Here is a 23,520-nt window from a genome sequence, read left to right as displayed (position 1 = left end):
GCGGGGGCTACTCTTCGTTGCGGTGCACAGGCTTCTCATTGCAGTGGCTTCTCTTATTGTGGAGCACGGGCTCTAGGTGCACCGCTTCAGTAGTTGTGGCTCGCGGGCTCTAGAGCGCAGGCTCAGTAGTTGTGGCGCACGGGCTTAGTTGCTCCACGGCATGTGGGATCTTAGCAGACCAGGGCTCGAACCCCTGTCCCCTGCATTGGCAGGCGAATTCCTAACCACTGTGCCACCAGGGAAGCCCCAGCAATACTTTTTAATATATTCAATTTTTGCATGTTTTCTACAAGACAAACGTTTGAAGGCAAAATAGACACAAGTAAATGTTAACTTACTATTAGATGTTAGAAAATCCTGAAATGGCTTAGGAGGTTATCTAGTAATGCTTTTTTTCCCCTTTTAAATCTTTTTTCAGCTAAAAATGTTTCACTGCAGGAATAACTCATTATACCTGTATAAAATTAATGCTTCAGTATTGCAGCAGCCATTTATATCAAGAGGATATAAAAAGGGAAATACGGCTTAAAGACACGTTTGTTTGGTTGCAGAGATTCAGTGACTGAAGATGTCCATCTTTTGAAATTCTAGTAAATCCAGAAGTGATTAAATGAACATAAGAATTCACTGGGGTTTTCCCCTAGTAACAAGGCTTTAAATTTATAGCCGGCCTGCATAACAATCACAAGGTAAAAAATTTTATTTATGAAGGCTGATATTGGTATATGTTCTAAGATCTTTCTGTACAATTATTCATGTCCTCACTTATCATATGTCTGTTCCTCCCTGTCACTCTTTTCTCAACACATCTCCACATCTTGGACCCCACAACAGACACGCAAATCTTCACTTCCCCCGGCAAACGTCCCCGTTGCCCCTCCTCCCCACTCATAACTTCCTCCTCCATTCCCACAGGCATGGCGCTCTGTACACTCTCCATACCTCTCACAGTCCTGTCTTCACACTCACTCCTACCTTCTCCCCAACTCCATCATAAACATACTCCCTCCTCCCACCACACACACACACACACACACACACACACACACACAAACACACACACATTACATTTACAACAAAAAGAAATAATAGGTTCTTCACTTTTTTCACCCAGTATGTTATGGGCATACTTTACCTGTACATAGGGATATGCCATCTTTTTATGGCTGCAGAGTTGATTCCATTTTAGAAGGGAAGGTCATCACTTAGGATTCTTTTATTATATATAATAATTGTATATATCTACATATACATACATATATTTAATGTAATACATATATATGGCAGAAAAAATGTCAGAATTCTAGATGTTCACCCTTTGTTCTAGGAAACAATGAACTAAAAATAATGTGCTATTTATGATCTGAATTAAGGTTTTCTCTTTTATTTAATTATTTATTTTTATTTTTGGCTGCATTGGGTCTTCGTTGCTGCACGCTGGCTTTTTCTCTAGTTGTGGCGAGCGGGGGCTACTCTTCGTTGTGGTGCGCAGGCTTCTCATTGCAGTGGCTTCTCTTGTTGCAAAGCACGGGCTCTAAGTGAGCAGGCTTCAGTAGTTGTGGCTCGCGGGCTCTAGAGTGCGGGCTCAGTAGTTGTGGCTCACGGGCTCTAGAGCGCAATCTCAGTAGTTGTGGCGCACGGGCTTAGTTGCTCCGTGGCATGTGGGATCTTCCCGGACCAGGGCTCGAACCCGTGTCCTCTGCACTGGCAGGCGGATTCTCAACCACTGCGCCACCAGGGAAGCCTAAGGTTTTCTCTTAATAGGCACAAATTAAAATCTTTCTGCTTCTTAAAGGAGGAGAGCAGCAAGAAACATATCCTCACAACCAAAGAATTGTGGAATAAAGAAGTAGAAACTGTACTATATTCCCATTCTGTGACCAAAATTACATTTGACTGATAGCACAGAATATATGCTGGGAAAATGTGTAATATTACTGCTATTTATTGCTGGGTTCTTCCTGTTTCTTGTGTATCAAAAAAGAGCTAGCCAACGTCAGGTCATTCCAGACCACAAATCAAGGGCCTGTCAGCCAACCTTAACCTTGTACACTTCTGGAAGTCAGGAGAGGACTAGAAATAACCAAGTGCAGTAGTAACTTGCTGTCTCTGGAAGTGCTCCTTCCAGGATCCTAGTCATTTGAAATTGTGCCCAGAGAACTTCTGGGGAAGACTTACAAACTTGAGAGAGGAGGTTATCATTGGTAGTAAACTACTGAAAAAAAATTTTTTTGGCATAAAGAAATGAGTCAATCCCTAATTCTCTCTTTCTGTCCCTCTCCCTCTCTCACACACACAAGCTGTGTGGACTATGTTATCCAAACACTGAGTTTCTTCGGAACTGAATATCATTGGAAGTTCACATAGTTGTTCTATATTAGGTAAAACTAATGGACATGTAACCAAAAAAGATACACATTAATTTTTTTATAAAATAACACAATTTATTACTATTTTAAAACGTCTCACAAAATAACGTTCAGAAACTCAACATTTCTAAATAATTTAACAGTAAGTTTAGTCATAAAGACATGCTACAAAATTCCTGCATATAAAAGATTATTACCGACGTATTAATAGATGTTAAAATGTTCTTCAGAATGGAGTTGGTTCTAGAAGCCAAAGATTCTGGAGTGATGCTCGTGATCATGACTGACACCCTGGGAGAAGCTAGCCATATGTATATTTTCTACAGCTACCAACTCACCAGTCTTTTGATGGGATTGATTGCTCTAGGCAATAGCACCTCAGAGGCAGGTACCCTGCTGATCAAACAAGCAAAGAACTCCCCACCCTTGTAACATTAGCCACAACTTAATCTAGCCAACATCTAAATTAATTTTTAAAATCTAGATGTAGGAAAGATAACTCACAAAGTTTCTGTTCTGAGTAGGAGATTCTACTTGATACATCCCCCAGAGGGATGACTGTTAATGTAGCAGACATAGAAGATGACACCAAGTAAGGAAATAGGGAAATCCTGGCTCTGATTATGCTGACACACAACTACTGCTCAGGTGGGCTTAGAATGAGCAAGGATGAGGTTTGATTCTCTAATATCCACATGCAGGCTAGGTATTTACCCATCTGCCCTTTGAGAGTACTTTCCACCAACATCCAGTTCATTTTAAAGTGCAAATCTACTGAAAAATAGCTTACTCTCCCCCACCCCCTTGTTAAATTTGCTAGATCATAATTGGTTGGCTGGTTCCCTTCTAACCTGCCCAATATGGGAAATTAAGTAGAATCCAGTAATGACTTCTCCAAGTGTCAAGTGAAAATTTATCTTAGGTTAGAAAAAGGTAAGACTCAGTCTAGTTTTTCAGTTTTCTTTCTTTGTAGTCAGTGGTTGATAAAAAGGCAAGAATAGAGATATAGATGAGGGATTTCTAAAAGTTCAGTGATTTAAAAAAAAACACCTTTATTTTTTTATTGCACTTACTTTATAGTTAAAAACACTCATGCTAAAATGAAGATTAAGGAATATGGTCAAGTTAGCTATGTCAGAAGCACCAACTCTGCTACACTGAATCTTGTTTTATATTTAATTATTTACAGGCACGTTAAGCAGCCCAAATAACAAAAATGTGTGCCAAAGAAATTAATTTCTGGTAAAGTATAACTTTCAGTTTAGCAGTTATTTTTTCCTCCTTTACCAATACTTAACAATGTAAGGTCTTTGTGAACAGACAATCAGACTGCAGTTAAAGAGACAATCAGACTACTCATGATTGATGCTTTGACACTTCCCCCCCAATTTTTTAAAGTTAATGATTTAATCCAACCTCTCTAGGCCCTATACTTTTTTCCATTTAGTCCTAAGAAAAATCCAGCTGGAAGATTCTGGGTCACATAAATAACCACCTTCGACTCTACTTACACATCACCAACTCTGAGAATAAGTTAACAGTTAAGATTCATTTCGTACTCCTCTTTATTCTACTTCAGACCACTGGTAAGAGGTATCAGAAGAAGCATCTATTCAAATCAAAATTTCTTTCTATACAGGAACCACATTTACGTGTCTTATACCACCACTATTTGTGGAATAGATCCAGTAACCATATCAAGTTATCATGACCAGACAGTCTTCGGTCCACATGCAAAATCAGTGCCTATACCAGCTACTTTCATATATGATTACCAAATTTTATACAATATTTTTCTGTATTTAATGACTGCTACAGTCTACAAAATTTGTGCATTATTGGACAATGAATGCTTAAAGAATGAACACCTAAGAAGGATGATCCATTTTCTAAAGTACACTTAAAATGTTAAACTTTAGAGACAAAGCAAAAATCTATCATAAAGTTGGATTCTGTTGATAGTAGGAGAGAGGTAGGTTAATAATTACTGTCCTAAGATAAGAATGCTAAACAATAAAAGCTGAGGCCCTGCTAAAAAACAATTTGAACCTTCCAGCCCTGAGTTTCTAATGTTATGTGAAAATTATTAAAATGAGCATGAAAAGGAAAACACCAGTGACCATTTCCTTCCATCCACGATTATTAAATACATCACCTTCTCTCAAATAAGAACTCAGGTAGCATATGGCTACAGAGTGAAAATAAATGGACCTTGGAAAAAGGAATGTTGCTACAAAGCACTGGTTCTTAACCGGGGGTGAATTTGTTCCCACCCTTCTGCCCCAGAGGATAGATGGCAATGTCTGAAGACACTTCTGATTGTCACAACTTGGGAGAGGGTTCTACTGGCATCTAATGTGTAAAGCCAGAGATGCTGCTAAACATCCTATACTACAAAGGACAGCCCCCCTCCCCACAACATTGTCCAGACTAAAATATTAATAGTGCCAAGGTTGAGAAACTCTGGTTTAAAGGAACAAACGCCTATTTACAGAGAACACAAAAACCTTTCAAGACCTGACAAGGTAATACAGCCATAAGCTTAGAGTTAGGGAACATAGGAAAGCTGAATTCCTTGGTAGACGAAAATAAAATTTCCTGTGAAAAATTAAAATACTGTACTGATTCCATCATTATAAGAAGAGAAGAAATTGAATGATCCACTAAAATGGCATAATGCTTTAAACAAGGAGCACAGAGGGAATCTCTTCCAAGGAGGTCAAATATCTAATCCAAGAAGCATAAACCAAAAGCATTTAATATCAGCTAAATTTGCAGCAGTAAAGGATGATTTAAGGAATGATTTGAGAGAATATTCTGAACTTCTTCATATACCTTATCTTCCATTTTCTAATAACATGGATTCTGGCTTTAATTCCAAGAAAAGGAGGCACAGAAGTCATTCAATATTTGTTGAGTGGAACTGAATTATGAATTTTGTATGAAATGGACACAGAAAAGCACCTTACACTTCTCTGAGAACTACCAGTGATTAAAAGACATTAAGAAACAAGGAGAAACAGAGAAAATTAGTTTCTATATTAAGAATTCAGAAAAACCAAACACCAACACTGTAAGCCATTTTATAAATAAATTCAGTATGAAGTCATTCATTCATTCCCTACTATATTCACTTCCAGCGTAACTTTTAGAAAATACAGCCATACCTAGCAATAGGGCTTTAAGCTTACCTACTAGATGAAGTGCAGAGTACAAGAAAAGATCGTCTTCTTAGTTTAAACATCACCAAGGAAAATTCTCATTGCCTATGGTTCACAAAAGAAATAGTCAAAGGCTTTGAATGTATAAGCCAGTCAGAGTAAAGATTTCTTCCTATCAGACTGTAAGGAAGAGCAAAAGGAAGCTAAAAAAAGTATTGGACCTTTATTTAGAATTGATTGTCAAAGCAGTGGTCCCTTTTGATCAGAGTGACTCAGAGAAATAACGTAATTCCTACTTAAATGACAGCTGAAAACTTCGGAAAGCCAGGACTACTTATGCAATCACTTTTTAAAGATGACTCTTCCCTCTTTGACTAGTTTTACACAAGTAAATGGGGAAATAGGAGCCAATAGTCTCTGGTTGAGGGACTTTAGGCACAATATGGCAGAGGGCCTCTGACTTCTTTTTTGCAATCTATCAGTGACTCAGTCACAGCCTACCATGGACTTCATCTGGTTACTGACTACTGTATCTTGCATTTTCCAAAAACAATTTTTTCTTATATGATAAATTCCAAGCTCTGCATCCAACTATTGCTTTGCAATTCTGAGGTTAAATCACCTGCTACGCTTCACAGACGAGACAATCCTCAAAAATAATGCCGTTTGCCTGGGATTCCATAATGAAACATCTCTTTTCCATCCACAACCATATACATAATTCACTTTAAGAGCTGTTTAACTTAAACTTTTTGAAAAAATATATTTTGAAATACTAAATTTCACTTATTGAAAGGTACCAAATCCAGTCTTTCAAGTTCTACACCCTTACAACAATCACTTCTCTCAACATGAGGGTCAACAGACAAAAGTTATTAGGGCAAATTTTAAAAAATATGAATGGCCAACATTTAGGCTAGGAATTCAAATATAACTACTGCTTATATATATTTACTTATCTAACATATTGGGTTGGCCAAAAAGTTCCTTTGGTTTTTAAGTAAAAATAAAAGACACATTTTTCACTTTAATCAAGAACTTTATTGAACAGCATATTCACCCTTTTGTTCCACTACCTTCTGCCATTTTTCAGGCAACTTCATAATTCCATCTTCCTAAAACTTTTAATTTTTTTGAGCAAAGAACTGTTCCAGGTGCCTTTTACAGTCTTCCAGGGAATTGAAATTTTTTCCATTAAGAGAATTTTGTAAAGACTGAAATAAATGGAAATCTGAAGGTGCAATGTCTGGTGAATACAGTGGATGAATCAGAACTTCCCAGCCAAGCTATAACAGTTTTTGCCTGGTCATCAAAGAAACGTGCAGTCTTGCATTATCCTGATGGAAGATTATGTGTTTTCTGTTGACTAATTCCGGACGCTTTTCGACGAGTGCTGCTTTCAGTTGGTCTAATTGGGAGCAGTACTTGTTGGAATTAATCGTTTGGTTTTCCAGAAGGAGCTCATAATAGAGGACTCCCTTCCAATCCCACCATGTACACAACATCACCTTCTTTGGACGAAGACCGGCCTTTGGTGTGGTTGGTGGTGGTTCATTTCACTTGCCCCACGATCTCTTCCTTTCCATATTATTGTACAGTGTCCACTTTCATCGGCCGTCACAATTTGTTTTAAAAACGGAATGTTTTTGTTACGTTTAAGTAGAGAATTGCATGCAGAAATACAGTCTAGAAGGTTTTTTTCGCTTAATTTATGTGGAACCCAAACATCAAAGCGATTCACATAACCAAGCTGGAGCAAATGATTTTCAACTCTTGATTTGGATATTTTGAGTATGTTGGCTATCTCCAACATGATATAACGTTGATTGTTCTCAATTAATGTCTCGATTTGATTGCTATCAACTTCAACTGATCTACCCGACCGTGGAGCATCGTCCAGCGAGAAATCTCCAGCACGAAACTTCGCAAACCACTTTTGACACATTCGATCAGCCACAGCACCATCTCCATTTGCTGCACAAATCTTCTTTTGCGTTTCAGTTGCGATTTTACCTTTCTTGAAATAATAAAGCATAATATGCAGAAACTGTTGCTTTTTTTCTTCCATCTTCAATATTAAAATGGCTACACAAAAATTCACCAATTTTGATAATTTTTTTTTAAAATGCATGCTGATACGACAGCTGTCACAATACAATCTAACAAAATTGTTTCAAATGAAGTTAAAGACAACTAAGTGCTACTAGAGCCATCTTATAGAAAAAACCGAAGAAGCCTTTTGGCCAACCCAATATAAGGAACTATAACCAAAAAGTATGCCTAAGATCAGGTCCGTATGTGTAATAAGGCCAAAGTATTGGTCAAAGGAGTGATCATAACAGTCATTTTAACCACTGACCTGGATCATGGAATGACTGGCTGGCTGTTTGCAGGACTAGAGTGGACATGCAGGTAAACACAACATAAATTCCAGTTGACAATGCACACACTTTTGGAACAACAAATAAGTAAATATAACATGGGCTATAAGGCCTCCAAGGTACTAATTTTTCCTTTTTTCACCATAGTTTTTCCAGCTGGACTTTGGAGTCTTGATTCTAGGACTGCTGCTATATTTCTAAGAGGAGCTCTTCCCAAACCAAAGGCATGACACATTTGTGCTTCTGAGTCATAAAGAGATGGACGTTCAAGAAAGATGGCCTACAGATTCAAAAGTTAAGTGTATACATTTAAATGCCTGGCCTAAAAAAAAACAAAAACAAAAATGAAAAAACTAAACAAACTGAATAAAGAATCACATTTGTTCCTTTGTTGTTAAAAATGACTGGTCTATAAAGGTTTCAGTAGATGGGGCCACGCAGTACATAACTGGGACTGAAGACAAAAATTGAAAATTTATAGCTTCTAAAAAGAGAACTAGAATATATAAAGTTGGTGTTATCATTTTGGGGGAGAAACACTGAATAGGTTATGAGAAAAAAAGGAATGAAAGATTTGTTTTATCTTAAGAACCATTTGCCCCACACAGAATCTTTAAAATAGACAACTATACCAAACTTATCTATTGTTCTTATGACATTTAAATAAGTTACACAAAGTGGAAGATGTGGTGTTAGTTATCTTCTTCCTCATCCTCTTTAATTACTGGGGTACCTAAAATGAAAAAGAAAATTATTACTGGTCATTTGCAAGAGACTGTTAAATTCTAAATGAAAATATTTTTCTGTTAACCTGAGGAGTTCTGAGATGCTGAGAAGTGTGCCATAATAAAAATAATATCATAAAATAATCTTTTAAATTTCTAATTAACCAAAAAGCCTCTCAGGAGAATTCCCAAATGGATTAATATAAGTAATTATAAATATTCAGGTCCCCAAATGCAGAGTTACAAATAAAAACACCTACAGGTACCAGGCAGAAAAATAAGGCCCTATACACACTAAAAACTTTGTATGTTAAACACAAAGAAATATTCATTTTTCGCAATAAAATACGCAATCCCAGTATTGCCAGAATCTGAATTTTTATGTTACTCCCCCAAATACTAAACATTGGGGATAAATTGGAAAAAAATAAAAAGAACCAAGGCACAGAAAATAAAATACATCTGCAGGCTCTCACTGGCCCAAGAGCCAGCCAGTTCTGAGCTCTGGCATTTGAAGCATGCCCACAATCTGACCCTAGTCAACTGTTCAGTCTTCACTCTTCAGCCAGTCACCCTCTACTCCAGATGAACTGATCAACTCATTATCTTCCAAACTCATCTTGCAGACTACTACCTCTGGACTCCTGGCTAACAAAGTTCCTCCATTTTGGAATGCCCCCGTAACACCCCTTCCATCTAGGCCCTACCCTTAATTAAGAGCCATCTCCAGTGCCTCTTCCTGTGTGATTCTTCTTTATGGCAACGAGCAGAGTCTTACCCCTCTGTACTCCCCACAGCATCTGTTTGTGGGGGGTAGTGAATGTTTTATTGAAATATACATACAAAGTACACAAATTATAAGTGTACAGATTGATAAATGTATACAAAGTGAACACATCTGGTAACCAGCACCCAGCTTAGGAAGAGAACATTACCAGAACCCCCAAAACTTCCTCAGGTCCCCTTCCAGTCACTGTCCCCCCACAAAAGGTATATTCTATCCTAATGTCTAACACCATGGATTATTTTGCCTGACTTTGAAACTGATATGAATAGAATGATGTAGCGTGTGCTCTGTGTCTGGCTTCTTTTGCTCAACATTATGTTTATATGATTCATGTATATTGTGTGAAGCTATAGTTCATTCATTCTCATTGCTGTTTAATATTCCATTGTACGAATATGTCATAATTTACTTATCTATTCTTTTGTTGTTGGGCGTTTGGGTTGTTTCCAATTTATAGCTATTAAAATAGTGGTGCAATGAGCATTGTCATACAGGTCTTTTGGTAAACATCCATGTTCTTTTCTTCTGGGTATACAGCTAGGAGAAAAGTTGCTGGGTCATGTGGGATATGTATGTAGAGCTTCTGTAGATAATGCCAGTTTTCCAAAGTTATACCAAGTTACATTACTATCCAGCAGGGTATGAGAGTTCTAGTTGCTCCATGTTCCACTAACATTTGGTATTGTCTGTCTTTTTCATTTTAGCTCTTTAACACCCCTCAGTTTTTCTTACAAGCAACTGAAGAGGAGCAAAAAGAGGCAAGCTAGCAGCTGTGGCCACCTGTGTTCTGGTCCATCTCACTGGTTTAGGATAGACCAGCTGGTTTTTCTAGGGGCTGTTCAGATTGGCCTGAAGTCAATATTTGGTCCAAAAGGCTGTATATAATGTGGCTTGGTCTATTCAGGGTCTACATAAGGGATTCTTTTCCATTCTTAATGGAAGGAGTTCACTTCCTGTGCACAATGAGAAAGGAAGACAAATGATTTCAACTGGTTTCTAGAGGTCAAAGTTGAACATAAAAAGGCTGAAGTCCAAGGCTCTAATGTACCCTCTCTTTTGTTCTATTTTATTTTAAATTATGAAATATTCATTCATATAGATACAATATAAATAAAGAGTAACAAAACCGGGCTTCCCTGGTGGCGCAGTGGTTGAGAATCTGCCTGCTAATGCAGGGGACACGGGTTCGAGCCCTGGTCTGGGAAGATCCCACATGCCACGGAGCAGCTGGGCCCGTGAGCCACAACTACTGAGCCTGCGCGTCTGGAGCCTGTGCCCCGCGACGGGAGGGGCCGCGATAGAGAAAGGCCCGCGCACCGCGATGAAGAGCGGTCCCCGCACCGCGATGAAGAGTGGCCCCCGCTTGCCGCAACTGGAGAAAGCCCTCGCACGAACCGAAGACCCAACACAGCCAAAAATAAAATAAATAAATAAATAAAATCAAGTAAAACTTTAAAAAAAAAAAAAAAAAGAGTAACAAAACCAATTATTGTATACCCACCACCCAGTTTAGGAAACAGAACATCACCAGTATCTAAGAAACCTGTTTGCATCTTCCTGTTTATTCCTGTACCTCCCACAAGAGGCAATCTACTGTCTGTGTTATTTTACCGCTAGGTATGTAACCAGAGGGAAAAAAGGGAACATTCTGCATGATTCCATTTATATAAAACTCTATAAAATACAAACTAATCTATAGGGACAGAAAGCAGATCAGTGACTGCCTTGGGAGGGATGGTGGTGAGCAGCAGGAGGGAGGGATTACAAAGAGGCAAAAGGAAATTTTTGGGGGTGATATATATGTTCATTATCTTTTCCCCCCAACTTTATTGAGATATGATTGATATATAACATTGTGTAGGTTTAAGGTAAAAATGGCCTGGCTTCCTCATAGGACCACTGGAAGGAGGAAAGACCCAGGGAGGTCTGTGACTCTTTTATCATTTCTGGTTTTCAGATGACAAAAGAACAAAGTTTGGTGAGATGAATTAACCAGCCCAATGACAAAAAAGCTAGAACTGGGACTTGAACCCGGTCAGTCAGGGATCTCTCCTGACATTTTCACCTATCTTAAGTATTGAGAAACTAAAATTAGGGGGGAGAGGGAGAGAGAACATTACAATTTTGATCCAATTGTGAAAAATCAACTCCTTACTATTTATATCTAATTATTTTGCAAAATAATACGTTTGGGACTTGAGAATAAACCCAGCTTTCTTATAAGCTTTTGGTTTAGGGATGATCTTATACCAGTCTAAATATTCTAGAAGTCTTTCATCTCACTCTGGCCCAAACTGGGACCACAAAATTTCCTATGGACAGAAATGGCCTTGGAGACCAGAGATAACCTATCATTTTCTTTAGTTTTGCTCCTTTTCATGATTCCGCACTACAAATTCAATTCTTACACCCAGAAAACATTTCCAAGCTGGCCCAGAGTCACTCACCATCTAGCTTTTTCAGTTTGGGCACTCTCTTGGTTGCCTCATCAATCCAGTTCCCTTCAGCAGAATGTTTCTCTTCCAAGGGATTGCCTACAAACACCAGGTCTTCTAGGCATGGTAGTTCTGCCAGCTTCACAAATTCACCTACAAGTACAAAGAATACATTCCATATTAAAATGGCAAGTTTTACTCTTATGATTTTGAAGGGTGAATCCCAGTATCACTAGCCCTCAGTTTGTGACTATTCAGAACAATTCGTTGTTTAAGATTTTGAAGGAAGTAGGGGAAATGATACCATATGAAGTCATTCTCTGAAGACACTATGGAAAGGGAGGGAAAGCGAGATGTACCTCTTCTACCTTTATGCTAATCTAAGGATGGGATAAGAAGAGGAAATGAGGTTCAGAATCAACAAATCAATCTCCAGTGACAGGTCTTCTCTATACTGTACTACATCAGTATCAGCTGAGCTAAACTGCCTTTGTCTCTACCCATTCTCTCATCTCTAAATTCTTAAAGCAACTCATTCAAGCCTCTGTTGTAGAACTTATCACACAGTTTTCTAATTATTAACTCATAAACTAATCTTTCCCACTAAGCTGTGAACTCCTTGAGGGCAGGGATAATGTCCTATTCAACTATGTAGCTCAACAGCCTGGCATAGTTCATGGCACACAATAGGGCTTTAAAATGCTAAATGGATAATGTACAATAAAAAAGAAAAGCAATATATACGTTAAATAAGTCTTCCACTCAAGAATTATTAAACCGATTCCTTTTGGCCTTTGGACAATAGTTTAATTTTTTTCATGATTAATAGGACCAGGACCTATTCAATTATAATCATTCTAAGTAAATATTTAAATGTAAATTTCAAGTGTTTAGATGAAATATAGGAACTCCTATAAGCTATTTCCCTCTGTGCTTAGAAAGAAATGTCCCCATTTCGTATCTTGTTCCCTATAGGGCTATTTTCTATAAACATGAGGTAGAAGGTTAGCAAAGAGCCAGCCTCACTTACCCCAGTCTTTCACCAGGTTATTAGACATGTAAAGAATCTTCAATTTCTTCATTACATGGATCCCTTTCAACTTCTCAATAAAATTGTAGGAGATCCACAGTTCTTCTAACGTGTCCCCTACTGCTTCCTGAAAAAGAAAGCAGTTTGATTTACATACTTATTTTTAAGCTTTTCCTTCTGTCCCCTTCCTCATAAACATAAAGACAATGGCCTTCAGAGAGAACTGAGACCAACCTGTCCACAGCAGGAGAGCTGAAGGCTGTGTGGGAGTTTTTTCTCATTAGGAAAGCCAAGTAGAACATTTTCTTCCTCTCTTCAAACTGATCTGAACTAAGAATAGCTACTGAAATCACCAAGAGGGGAAATAAGAGCACTATTTTATCATTTTTATTGAATAATACACTTTTCAAATTACTTCCCTATACATTGTATTATTTGATCCTTATTTAATTAAGATAGGCAAAGCAGGTTATTTGATTTCTATTCTAGATATTCTAGATAGATTAAGGGATTTTTCTAAGCTCACAATGCTATTTTTTTTTTTTTTTTGGCTGCACCACGCAGCTTGCAGGATCTTAGTTCCCCTACCAGGGATAGAGCCCAAGCCCACGGCAGTGAAAGCGCGCAGTCCTAACCACTGGACCACCAAGGAATTCCCAACAATGTTATTAAATAGTAGACCTATGTCTAAATTTCAGGGTTTTTAAAAAACATTTATTATGAAAACTTTCAAACGTAAAAAAGTTGAAAGAATATTATAGTAAATACCCATATATCTACTACCCAGCTTCTACCATTAACATTCTACTATCCTTTTCCTGTCACATATCTGGTCCATCTATCCATCCTGCTATCTATGCATCAATTCACCTTATTTTTTCTGATGTATAAAACTCAACTTAACTACCAGAACAATATAGTAACTAAAGTAAATATACCAAAACTTTTACTTAAAAAAAAAAAAAAAAACTCAACTTAAAACCCATAGTCTTTTCATTATACTATAATGATTATGTCACACTGACCCTTAAATGCTAGATACAATCAATAGTGGCACAAAAACTTTTCCTTCTTCCATATACAAAAGACAAAATGTAGTGATTATTTGTTCCTTAAAAAACAAAAAAATGACTAGGCAGAATCAATTCGATGCTCAATCCCCTCTTAACCCTAAAGAATTTACCCAGGTCTATGTCCTGGTAACTGTCCCTTTGCAGACTATAAAGAGAAAAAATGTACTCTGGATAAAGATCATTAATGCATTTTCCATACAGATGGAACCAAGGGGAAAAGCTGAGAATGGAGTGGTCTGAGTTAGTTCTGTATGTCATCCCAAGGCCCACAATTCATCTTAGTTTCAACTTTCTCAGTAGAAGAAACAACAATTTCGAAGTAAAAGAAACTTTTTAAATCAGTCCATCCTGGCACTGAAAGTGTGAGGCAGCAGAAAAAATAGTGACTAAATAATACTAATTAGAAAGTTTAGGCTCAATTCTGGGTTCTGCCACTTACTTAGTGTCGTTTTACATGTGCAGATGAGGACTCTTGGTCAGTTTTCACCTAGCCAATTTGATCAATTCTCCAAACAGCCAATTTGCTGAATTTACTCTTTTACTGATTTACTGAAAAACTGGTTAACTACTTACAAATTATAGCAATTTGTTTTAGATAGGATAGGATAGAAATTACTTTAGACAGGATAACTTCTGAAGATGTCTGTTGTGCTTTGTTCATTCCTTACAAGCATTAATTGAGTTTCAGTTTAGTTTTCAGCCATTTGGATGCAGCTGTTCTGCCACGACCAAAGTTCTGTGCATTTGGGGACTTTACTTGGGAATATAAATTCTCATTGCAGAATGAGAATTTCTTATGTATATTGACTAACAAATGTTGTATAGATTTTGGGTGTCCAGGGCATAGTTTTGTCTTTCAGTACATTTTCAATCTAGTCCACTGTTTTTCCTACTTCCCTAAATATAACAATTCACTACCCAACTCAATTAGATTACTATTTTTATGTGTTTTAATCATTTGAGAAGTGATCAGTGTCTAAAATATGAAACTGACATTCTACAAAGATGGACTGACAAATCTAACAGCTGGGATAAAACAGCTGCACTAAAATTAATACTAAATAAAATCTTAAAGAAAACTTTAAAAGGTGTTGAAACCATTCCAAGCAACACAATTTTCTATATATTTTAAGTAGGTAATAAAGACAAACTTTGGTGAAGCAATCTGGTGAATGTTAATCACTAAAAACTGGCTAAGTCTGTGTGACTCAATTCAGTGAAATCTGTCATTCAATAAACTAGCCCTTTGGAGAACTGTACATTGAATGAACAGGCATTTAGCAAACTGGTCTGCTTCTGCATGTGAATAAATCACTTCTCTTCTTAGTTTCTAACTCTGTAAAATAAGGAGGCTGGCACAATGAGCTAGCACCTCATACCTGTTAGGATGACTACTGTCAAACAAACAGAAAATAACAAGTATTGGCAAGGATATGGAGAAATTGGAACCCTTGTGCACTGTTGGTGTGAATGTAGAATGGTGTAGATGCTATGGAAAACATTTTGGCAGTTCATCCAAAAATTAAAAACATTATGAACCAGCAATCCCACTCCTGGGCATATATCCAAAATAATTTAAAGTAGGGTTTCAAAGAGATATTTGGATACCCATGTTCATAGCAGCATAATTTACAAGAGCCAAAAGGAAGAAACAACCCAAGTGTTCGTTGATGGATGAATGGATAAACAAAATATGGTCTATTCATACAACAGAATATTATTCATCCTTAAAAAGGAAAGAAATTCTGATATATACTACAACATGGATGAAACTTGAGGACATTATGCTAAGTGAACTAAGCCAGTCACAAAAAGACAAATACTGTATGATTCTACTTATATGAGCTATCTAGAGTAGTCGAATTCATAGAGACGGAAAGTAGAATGGTGGTTGCTGGTGGTGAGGAGACAATGGGAAGTTACTGTTTAATAGGTATAGAGGTTCGGTTTTCTAAAATGAAAAGAAATCAATTCTCTCCAAGTCAATCTATAGATTCAATGCAACTCTACTAAGACTTCCAATGGGATTTTATTTTTTATGAACTTGATAGGCTGATTTTCAAGTTTCTCTTGAAGAGTAAATGTCCAAGAAAAGCCACAAACATTTTGAACAAAGAGAGAGGACTTTTCTCAATAGATATCAAAACATATTATAAAGCGAAAGAAATGTAAAGCAACATGATATTGGAGCTGAAATATATAGGTAACACAACAAACAGAAAGAAACTTGAGGGACTTCCCTGGTGGTCCAGTGGGTAAGACTCCACGCTCCCGATGCAGGGGGCCCAGGTTCGATCCCTGGTCAGGGAACTAGATCCCACATGCCGCAACTAAGATCCGCATGCTGCAACTAAGAAGTCTGCATGTTTCAACTAAAGATCCTGCACAGCCTAAATAAATAAGTAAATATTTTAAATAAATAAATAAAAAGCACTTGCCAAAAGGATTAGCCTTAAAAAAAGAAAGAAAGAAAGAAACTTGACCATCCAGTAACCTACCCATGCATATACAAGAGTTTATTTAGTATGTGGCATTTCCAAACAGTAGGAAAAGGAGACTTTTCAATATATGGCTAACCATTTGGAGGAAAAAAAATAAGGTCTGATATCTGTCACATGCAATTTGCAAAAATAAACTCCAGATGGATTAAAGGTATAAACTTTTTAAATTTATACTTAAAAAACAATAGAAGTACTAAAAGAAAATATAAGATGATTTTTTTATAATCTAGAAGTGAAGACCTATATAAGATACAAAACACAGATGTTATAAAGATTTGACAAATAAAAATTTTAAAACTCCATATGGCAACTATGAATAAAGTAAAAAGACAAGTGACAAACTAAGAGAAAATATATTAAATAATTCTGAAAACTTTGCATTAAATTGCAGTGTGGAAATTGCAATCAGATTGCCTAGATTTGACTAAGTCCTCCACCTTTTCCTTTTCCCTCCTGCCCTTTTTCTCTCCTTCATCATCTTTTCTTTTGTCTGTTTAGCTATTCATTTGTAGATGGACACTTGGGTTGCTTCCATCTTTTGACTATTGTGCATAATGCTGCTATGAATATGAGTGCACAAATATTTTGTTTGTATTTTGAGGGGGGATCATTAGTTGTTTTTTTTTAATTTAAAGAGTAACATACATAATCATCACCTAAATAAAAATATAAAATATTTTTTAAAAAAGAGTAACACACAAGATAACAACATAACAAAAATCAAATAGTGCAAACAAGTATAATGAAAAGTCTCTTTCTCACCCACGCCCGTTCCCTTCCCCAGAGGTAACAGCTATCATCAGAAATATTCTATGCATATATGTACAGAGAAATATCCACTTTGCTTCTTTTCATTTAATAATATACTTTGCAAATTATTCTATTTCAGCACATATAGGTAAGTCCTACCTCATTTTCCCCCTTGATATATTTTGTTTAGCTAGTCTACTACTGATAGGCACTTAGATTGTTGCAGTCTTTTATACAAGCTATATTTCAATGAATGTACTTGGTCCACCTTCTTTGTTCATGTATGTGAGTATGAAAAACTCCTCGATATAGAATAGTTGGGACAAACTAAATACACATTGAAGACACTGATAGCTATTGACAGACTGTTCACCTCAGCAATAGGGTTTAACAGTGCCTGTTCACTATACCTGGGCATTTTACATAACTATCTGAGCCTCAGTTTCTTTATCTTAAAATGAGGACTGAGGATTTTTTATCTTAAAATGAGGATATTATCTACTTGTTGTGAGTTTCAAATGAGATAATGCATGTAAAGAGTCTGCTACACAGCTCATAAATGTAACAACAATAATAGGAATAACATTATCAATACTGGATAAATATTAGGAATATTGAGGAGTGCCTAGAATTTAATAAGGAAAAGATAAAAGTAGAAAATGGGTAAAAAAGGTTAGGTCAATTTCCAAAAGAGGAAACATGCATAACCAATAAGTATATAAAAAGATGTTCAAAGTCACAACTAACTAAAGAATACAGATTAAAACAATGTAATACTCCCTTTTTGCCTATCATATTGGCAAATATTAAAAATATGGATAATACTCAGGGATGTTGAGGGTGGAGGGAGTAATCCTCACCCTTATACCATTGATGGAAGTGGAAACTGGCATAAGCGTTGTGGGAGCAATCTGAGGTACTTGTCAAAAATGTAAATGCACAAAAATAACCTCAGCTTTTCTACTTTTAGGAATCTAGCCCATGTAAAGATTCAAATAACTGCTAAAGGATATATGTAAAAAGATGTTCACTACAGCATGATTTGTAATAGCAAAAAAAAGAGAGACAGACGCCCCTTCCTCAATAAAATATCTGGAAATACTCTAAATGTTCAGCAGTATATGAATAGTTAAATACATTGCCATATACTGATAATGTAGAAGACAACAGCTATTGAAAAGAATGCATTAGATCTGCCGTTTTTACATGGAAGGATATTCCTGATACATTATTGAATGAAAAATCAGGAAAAATATGCCCAGTATATTATCAGTACAAATATATATTACACACACACTCACATGCATACACATGCATACACACACACACACACACACACACACACAGATATCTGTTTATTTGTGCACAGAAAAAAATATAAAGTATACCAATATTATTTCTGTTACCTCATGGACTTGAAGAGGTAGGGAGAGGAAAGACTTTCACAGTGTATTTCATACATTTATGAATTGCTTGATTTGTTTTTTAAATACAATTACATCTATTACTCTTAGAATTAAAATTTTAACCTAATAGTTTTTCTAATTAGTAATATTACAAAGCATTATTAAGTCACAATAAATATTTATAGAGTGCCTACTACATGTATCAAGCACCAGTGTAGATGGTGATGAACAGAACTGACTTGCTTATCAGGATTTGTGTGTGTGTGACACAGAGAGAAAGAGACAGAGACAGAAGGAGAGACAGAGAGAGGGAAAGAGAATAAACAAATAAGAAAAATGGAAAAAAATTATAGGTGATAAGAGTTATTGTCTAGAGGACTGCTTTATATATAGGATAGTTGGGTCTCTTTTGAGGAAGTGACATCTGAACTGAAGTGTGAAAGTTAAGGAGCCAGTAATGTGGAAATCCAGGGTAACAGAGTTTTTTAAGGCAGAGGAAACAGCAAGTACAAATGTCCTCAGGTGGGAATGAACCTGGCATGTTCAAGGAAGAGAAAGAAGGCCAGTGGCTGGAGATTACCAACTTGGAAGAAAAGTAATATGAAATGAGATCCGAAAGGAAAGCAGAGGCCAGCCAATCACATATAAGAACAGGCTTATAATGTAACTTAATAGTCAGTTTTCCTAAGTAGTTTTAAATAGACTCCTTTTCTTCAATTTAACATTCCATGTTTCACATATTAGAGTAGTTATTTGTAACTTACTGAGGCAGCTATTCAAATCATGCTATGAGGCTGATGTGTCTAGATGAATAACTCAGTTAGCATGTGAACCTATTTGAAGTCCACCATCTGTATCCCTACGGAGACGTATTTTTCTTTAGTCTTTGCATAAGTAGTAAACCTTTTGGACTGGTTAAATGTTTTTGGTGTATGTATACACACACACACACACACACACATACATACATCCTGGGGAAAAAACCAACTGTTGGGGGTTATTGATGGCAGTCTATAGAAAGTAAAGAGATCTAAGTAAATGATGGTTCAGCTAGATAATATCGCCATACATGCCTTTAATCCTATATTTACAATTTCTTTGTGGTTTCTAGGTATATATTACATTTATTGGGAGAAATTATACACCATATCAATAGTTGAGAATCTGGTGTTCTGTAAATACCTGGGGGAACATCAAGCATTTATCATACTGGCCCTAAAAATTTAGGGGTATATTTATTTGCAAACTCTTCCTTTTCAGATAATTCAAAGTAATGTTTAGCCTGAAGTATAATAAATTCTGAATTTTTGTACTATAATTTAATATTTTATCCATTATGAATAATGTCCCTATATATGACATTTTTACCATCTAAGGCTCACAGAATGAAGAGAAGGCAAAATGTCGTTACATTTACCAATCATTTAGAACATCAAAAAAAAATTTTTTTATAGATCATTAGGATTTTATTCATCATATCTAGCTAGAAAGCAAATAATTCATCTACTGGTTATTGTTTTGGGGGAGAAAACTCCCTTTATTTAACTACAGAATGTAATCTCTAAGAATTTCCAAGCATTTTATAAATTTATGTCAGTAAGTAGACATGTAGATGTGGGAATATTATCAGATAATTCAAGATAATTCCAAAATTGCACCTCTGAACACTGACTCCTATTCACCTGTTTTGGCTGTTTCTGTAATGGGTGGGGGAGGGGAATGGTCATTTTAGCCTGTCTGGTCTTGGGAGGTTATTGTTGGGAAGCACTGCAGTTTCAGCCTCATTGACTCTTATGAAGAACAAGCTAGAGTTATCGGGCTTAGGGGGGGACAGGAAACCCAAGTGACAAAATATTTCAGGGTTTTTATGAAGTATTTAACAATCAGCACTTTAAAAAAATTATTATCTTTTGGGGAACATACACAAGAAAAAGAAATTAGTTTCATCTTTTCTGAAATTGCCTAGTTTTACAATATTGTTTCATCTCAACTTTGCAAGGAAATTCAAATGGCCAATAAATATACAAATAAAATACACTGTCAAAAACTTTAAAAAATTTAAAAATGCCCAAGGTTGGTAAAGGGAAATGAAAACCCTCATACATTATTGATGGTAGTATAAATTGTTACAAGCTTTCCAAAGGGTAACTTGATAATATGTCACAAAAGCCTTAAAAGAAATTCATACTTTTGACCCAGCAATTCCATTTCAAGGAATTTATCCAAGGAATTATTCATAGATGTGTGCAATAATATAGCTAAAAGGAGATTTATAACAGCATTGATTATAATAACTCCAAACTGGAAATAAATAATGAATAATAACTTATTTAAATAAATTATGGTACATCAATAAAACAGAATATTATGCTGTCATTAAAAAAGTATGGTTGAAAATTATTTTAAAAACTTAAATAACATCCTCTGATCAAAAACCTCCAATGGCTTTGCAAGCCACTTGGAAAAAAATCTAAAATCTTACCAAGTCCTATAAGGATTGGTTCTTGGCTCCCTCTCACCACTGAGGACAATTCTCCCTCATTCAACTCTTGCTCTTACTCAAGCATACCAAGGAGCTTCAGTTTCAAGACATCTGCACTTGCTGTCCCTCTTCAGTCTGGAGCACTGGTCCCTTGGTCAGCTCTAGAGCCTACATTCTCACTTTTAGAGAGGACTTCCCATCAATCTACGTTCTCTTATATGCCTCATTTTTGTTTTTGTTTTTTTTAAATCAATAATTATATTTTATTCCATGAGCACCATAAAATCCATATAAATGCTATAAAGACAGAGATGGCATGTTAACCACATAGGAAGATAACATAAATTTGGAAAAATATATAAATTAGGAAAATATAAAATTAGAATTTAAAATTTTCTGGCCAGGCAGAAACTTGAGATAACTTTTAACAGTAAAATTTAATGGAAATAATTATCTATTTGGAATATATATGTCTCATTTATCTTCATTGCATTCATCACCACCTGATGTATTATTATACAATTATTTTCTAGTCTGTCTCCCTCCACTATAATTTAAATTCAATGAGAGCAAGGACTTTATTTTATATCCTGCTGTATCTCTAGTGCCTAGAACAGTGCCTGGCTAAAAGCAGGCATTCAGTAAATATATTGAATGAATTTGCTGAATGAATGAATGACATGGAAAAAATGATCTTTATATACTAAGTAAAAAAAAGAGATGCAAGACAATATATATGGTATGATTTCATTCTCTACATACCCACCAAATAATAGGAAAAAAAGGCAAGAAAGATGTCAATCAAAATGTTAGCAGTGGTTTATAGGTAATTTTTATATTTGCTTTTCTATTTTGTAAAGTTTCTGCAACAGACAAGTATTATTTGAATACTCAAGAAAAAGAGTGTATGCTTTTTTAAGTAATAAATAACAACTTACCAGTCCATTTAAGTTCTTTATGTTGTTTCTTCCTAAAGACAATATTCTCAAGTTTTCTGTAGAGGAAAGAAAACAATTTTGGTTTATTAGAATCATATTACACAATTGTTATAAATCTAATATAATAAAGCTTTAATACATTTATATAGGGACTTCTCTGGTGGCGCAGTGGTTAAGAATCCGCCAGCCAATGCAGGGGACACGGGTTTGAGCCCTGGTCCAGGAAGATCCCACATGCACAGAGCAACTAAGCCCATGTGCCACAACTACTGAGCCTGCACTCTAGAGCCCTTGAGTCACAACTACTGAGCTCGCGTGCCACAACTACTGAAGTCGTGCGCCTAGAGTTCATGCTCCACAGCAAGAGAAGCCGCCGCAATGAGAAGCCCATGCATCGCAACGAAAAGCAGCCCCCGCTCGCTGCAACTAGAGAAAGCCCATGTGCAGAAACGAAGACCCAATGCAGCCAAAAATTTAAAAAATAATAATAATTTTTTTAATTAAAAAAATACACTTATATAATATCCTTATATAATAAAAAAGGCTGTATTAATAAAACATGGTAATCAAGTAAGAAATAACATAGACATATCACTAAGGTAACCACTACAACTACAATTGCACATCATGCCAATGTTAAATTTTAAATGGTTAGCTATTTGAAATGCATGGTTTTAATATTATAAGGATAAAATAAGAGTAAAGAAGATTTGAACTTTAAATTTGGGAGCATATATATTTCAAATCTCTTATAATATGAGGACTTACACTAGAAAATAGAAAACATATTCATGTTTGGTCCACCTTGCTCCACAAAGGATTAGAAGTGAAATCAAATGAATCAGTATTTTAAAAATCTTTTGCTTTCATTTTTTAAAATAATTAAATTGTGATTGGTTAAAAAATGTCTATTTGTATTTTTTAAAAGAATGTTTCTATTTTTATATCTATAGGCTATTTCTGGAAGAGAAAAGTAGAAACAGTGGTTGGTTTGGGGGAGGAACTGAGAGTCAGTCTATGGTCAGAGGAAGATATTTTTATTTCTATTTATTTATTTATTTATTTATTTATTTATTTATTTTATTTTGGCTGCAACGGGTCTTAGTTGCGGCATACGGGATCTTCATTGCGGCATGAGGGATCTTTAGTTGAGGCATGTGGGCTTCTTAGTTGTGGCATGCGGACTCTTAGTTGCTGCATGCAAACTCTTAATTGCAGCATGCATGGGGGATCTAGTTCTCTGACCAGGGATCGAACCCAGGCCCCCTGTATTGGGAGCGTGGAGTCTTACCCACTGGACCACCAGGGAAGCCCCTGGAGGAAGACATTGTTAACTGTACCGTCTTCTGAACTATTTGCATAAAACCATGTACATACATTATTTTTCAAAATTAAAATAAAAGATTTCTAGTAAAACACAGGAAACCTCACTTCTGTCCTAGAAAACTACTGTGATTACTTATGCATAAGTTATACATTTAA

The 23,520-nt window shown here is 36.0% G+C and overlaps 1 protein-coding gene and 1 non-coding gene across 3 annotated transcripts in view; one reads left to right on the top strand and one right to left on the bottom strand.

Annotated features, from left to right (window-relative positions):
* Nucleotides 1-2,410: 2,410 nt before the first annotated feature.
* DNAL1 (dynein axonemal light chain 1) overlaps nt 2,411-23,520 on the bottom strand; it is a 40,202-nt gene continuing 19,092 nt past the window's right edge. For both annotated transcript variants that reach the window (XM_007184428.2, XM_057543851.1), the window contains exons 5-8: nt 22,039-22,094; nt 12,889-13,015; nt 11,871-12,011; nt 2,411-8,644 (exon numbers count right to left, since the gene is read on the bottom strand). In XM_007184428.2, coding sequence (XP_007184490.1) covers nt 8,604-8,644; nt 11,871-12,011; nt 12,889-13,015; nt 22,039-22,094 — 365 coding nt within the window. In that variant the 3' untranslated portion in view covers nt 2,411-8,603. The remainder of the gene's footprint in view (nt 8,645-11,870; nt 12,012-12,888; nt 13,016-22,038; nt 22,095-23,520) is intronic.
* TRNAR-CCG (transfer RNA arginine (anticodon CCG)) lies at nt 16,199-16,271 on the top strand. Its single transcript has one exon. It is a non-coding gene; the product is annotated as a tRNA-Arg (tRNA).

Source organism: Balaenoptera acutorostrata, chromosome 3 (assembly GCF_949987535.1).
Source record: "Balaenoptera acutorostrata chromosome 3, mBalAcu1.1, whole genome shotgun sequence".
In the NCBI taxonomy this organism is placed as follows: Eukaryota; Metazoa; Chordata; class Mammalia; order Artiodactyla; family Balaenopteridae; genus Balaenoptera; species Balaenoptera acutorostrata.
This window is presented reverse-complemented; position numbering and strand designations above follow the sequence as displayed.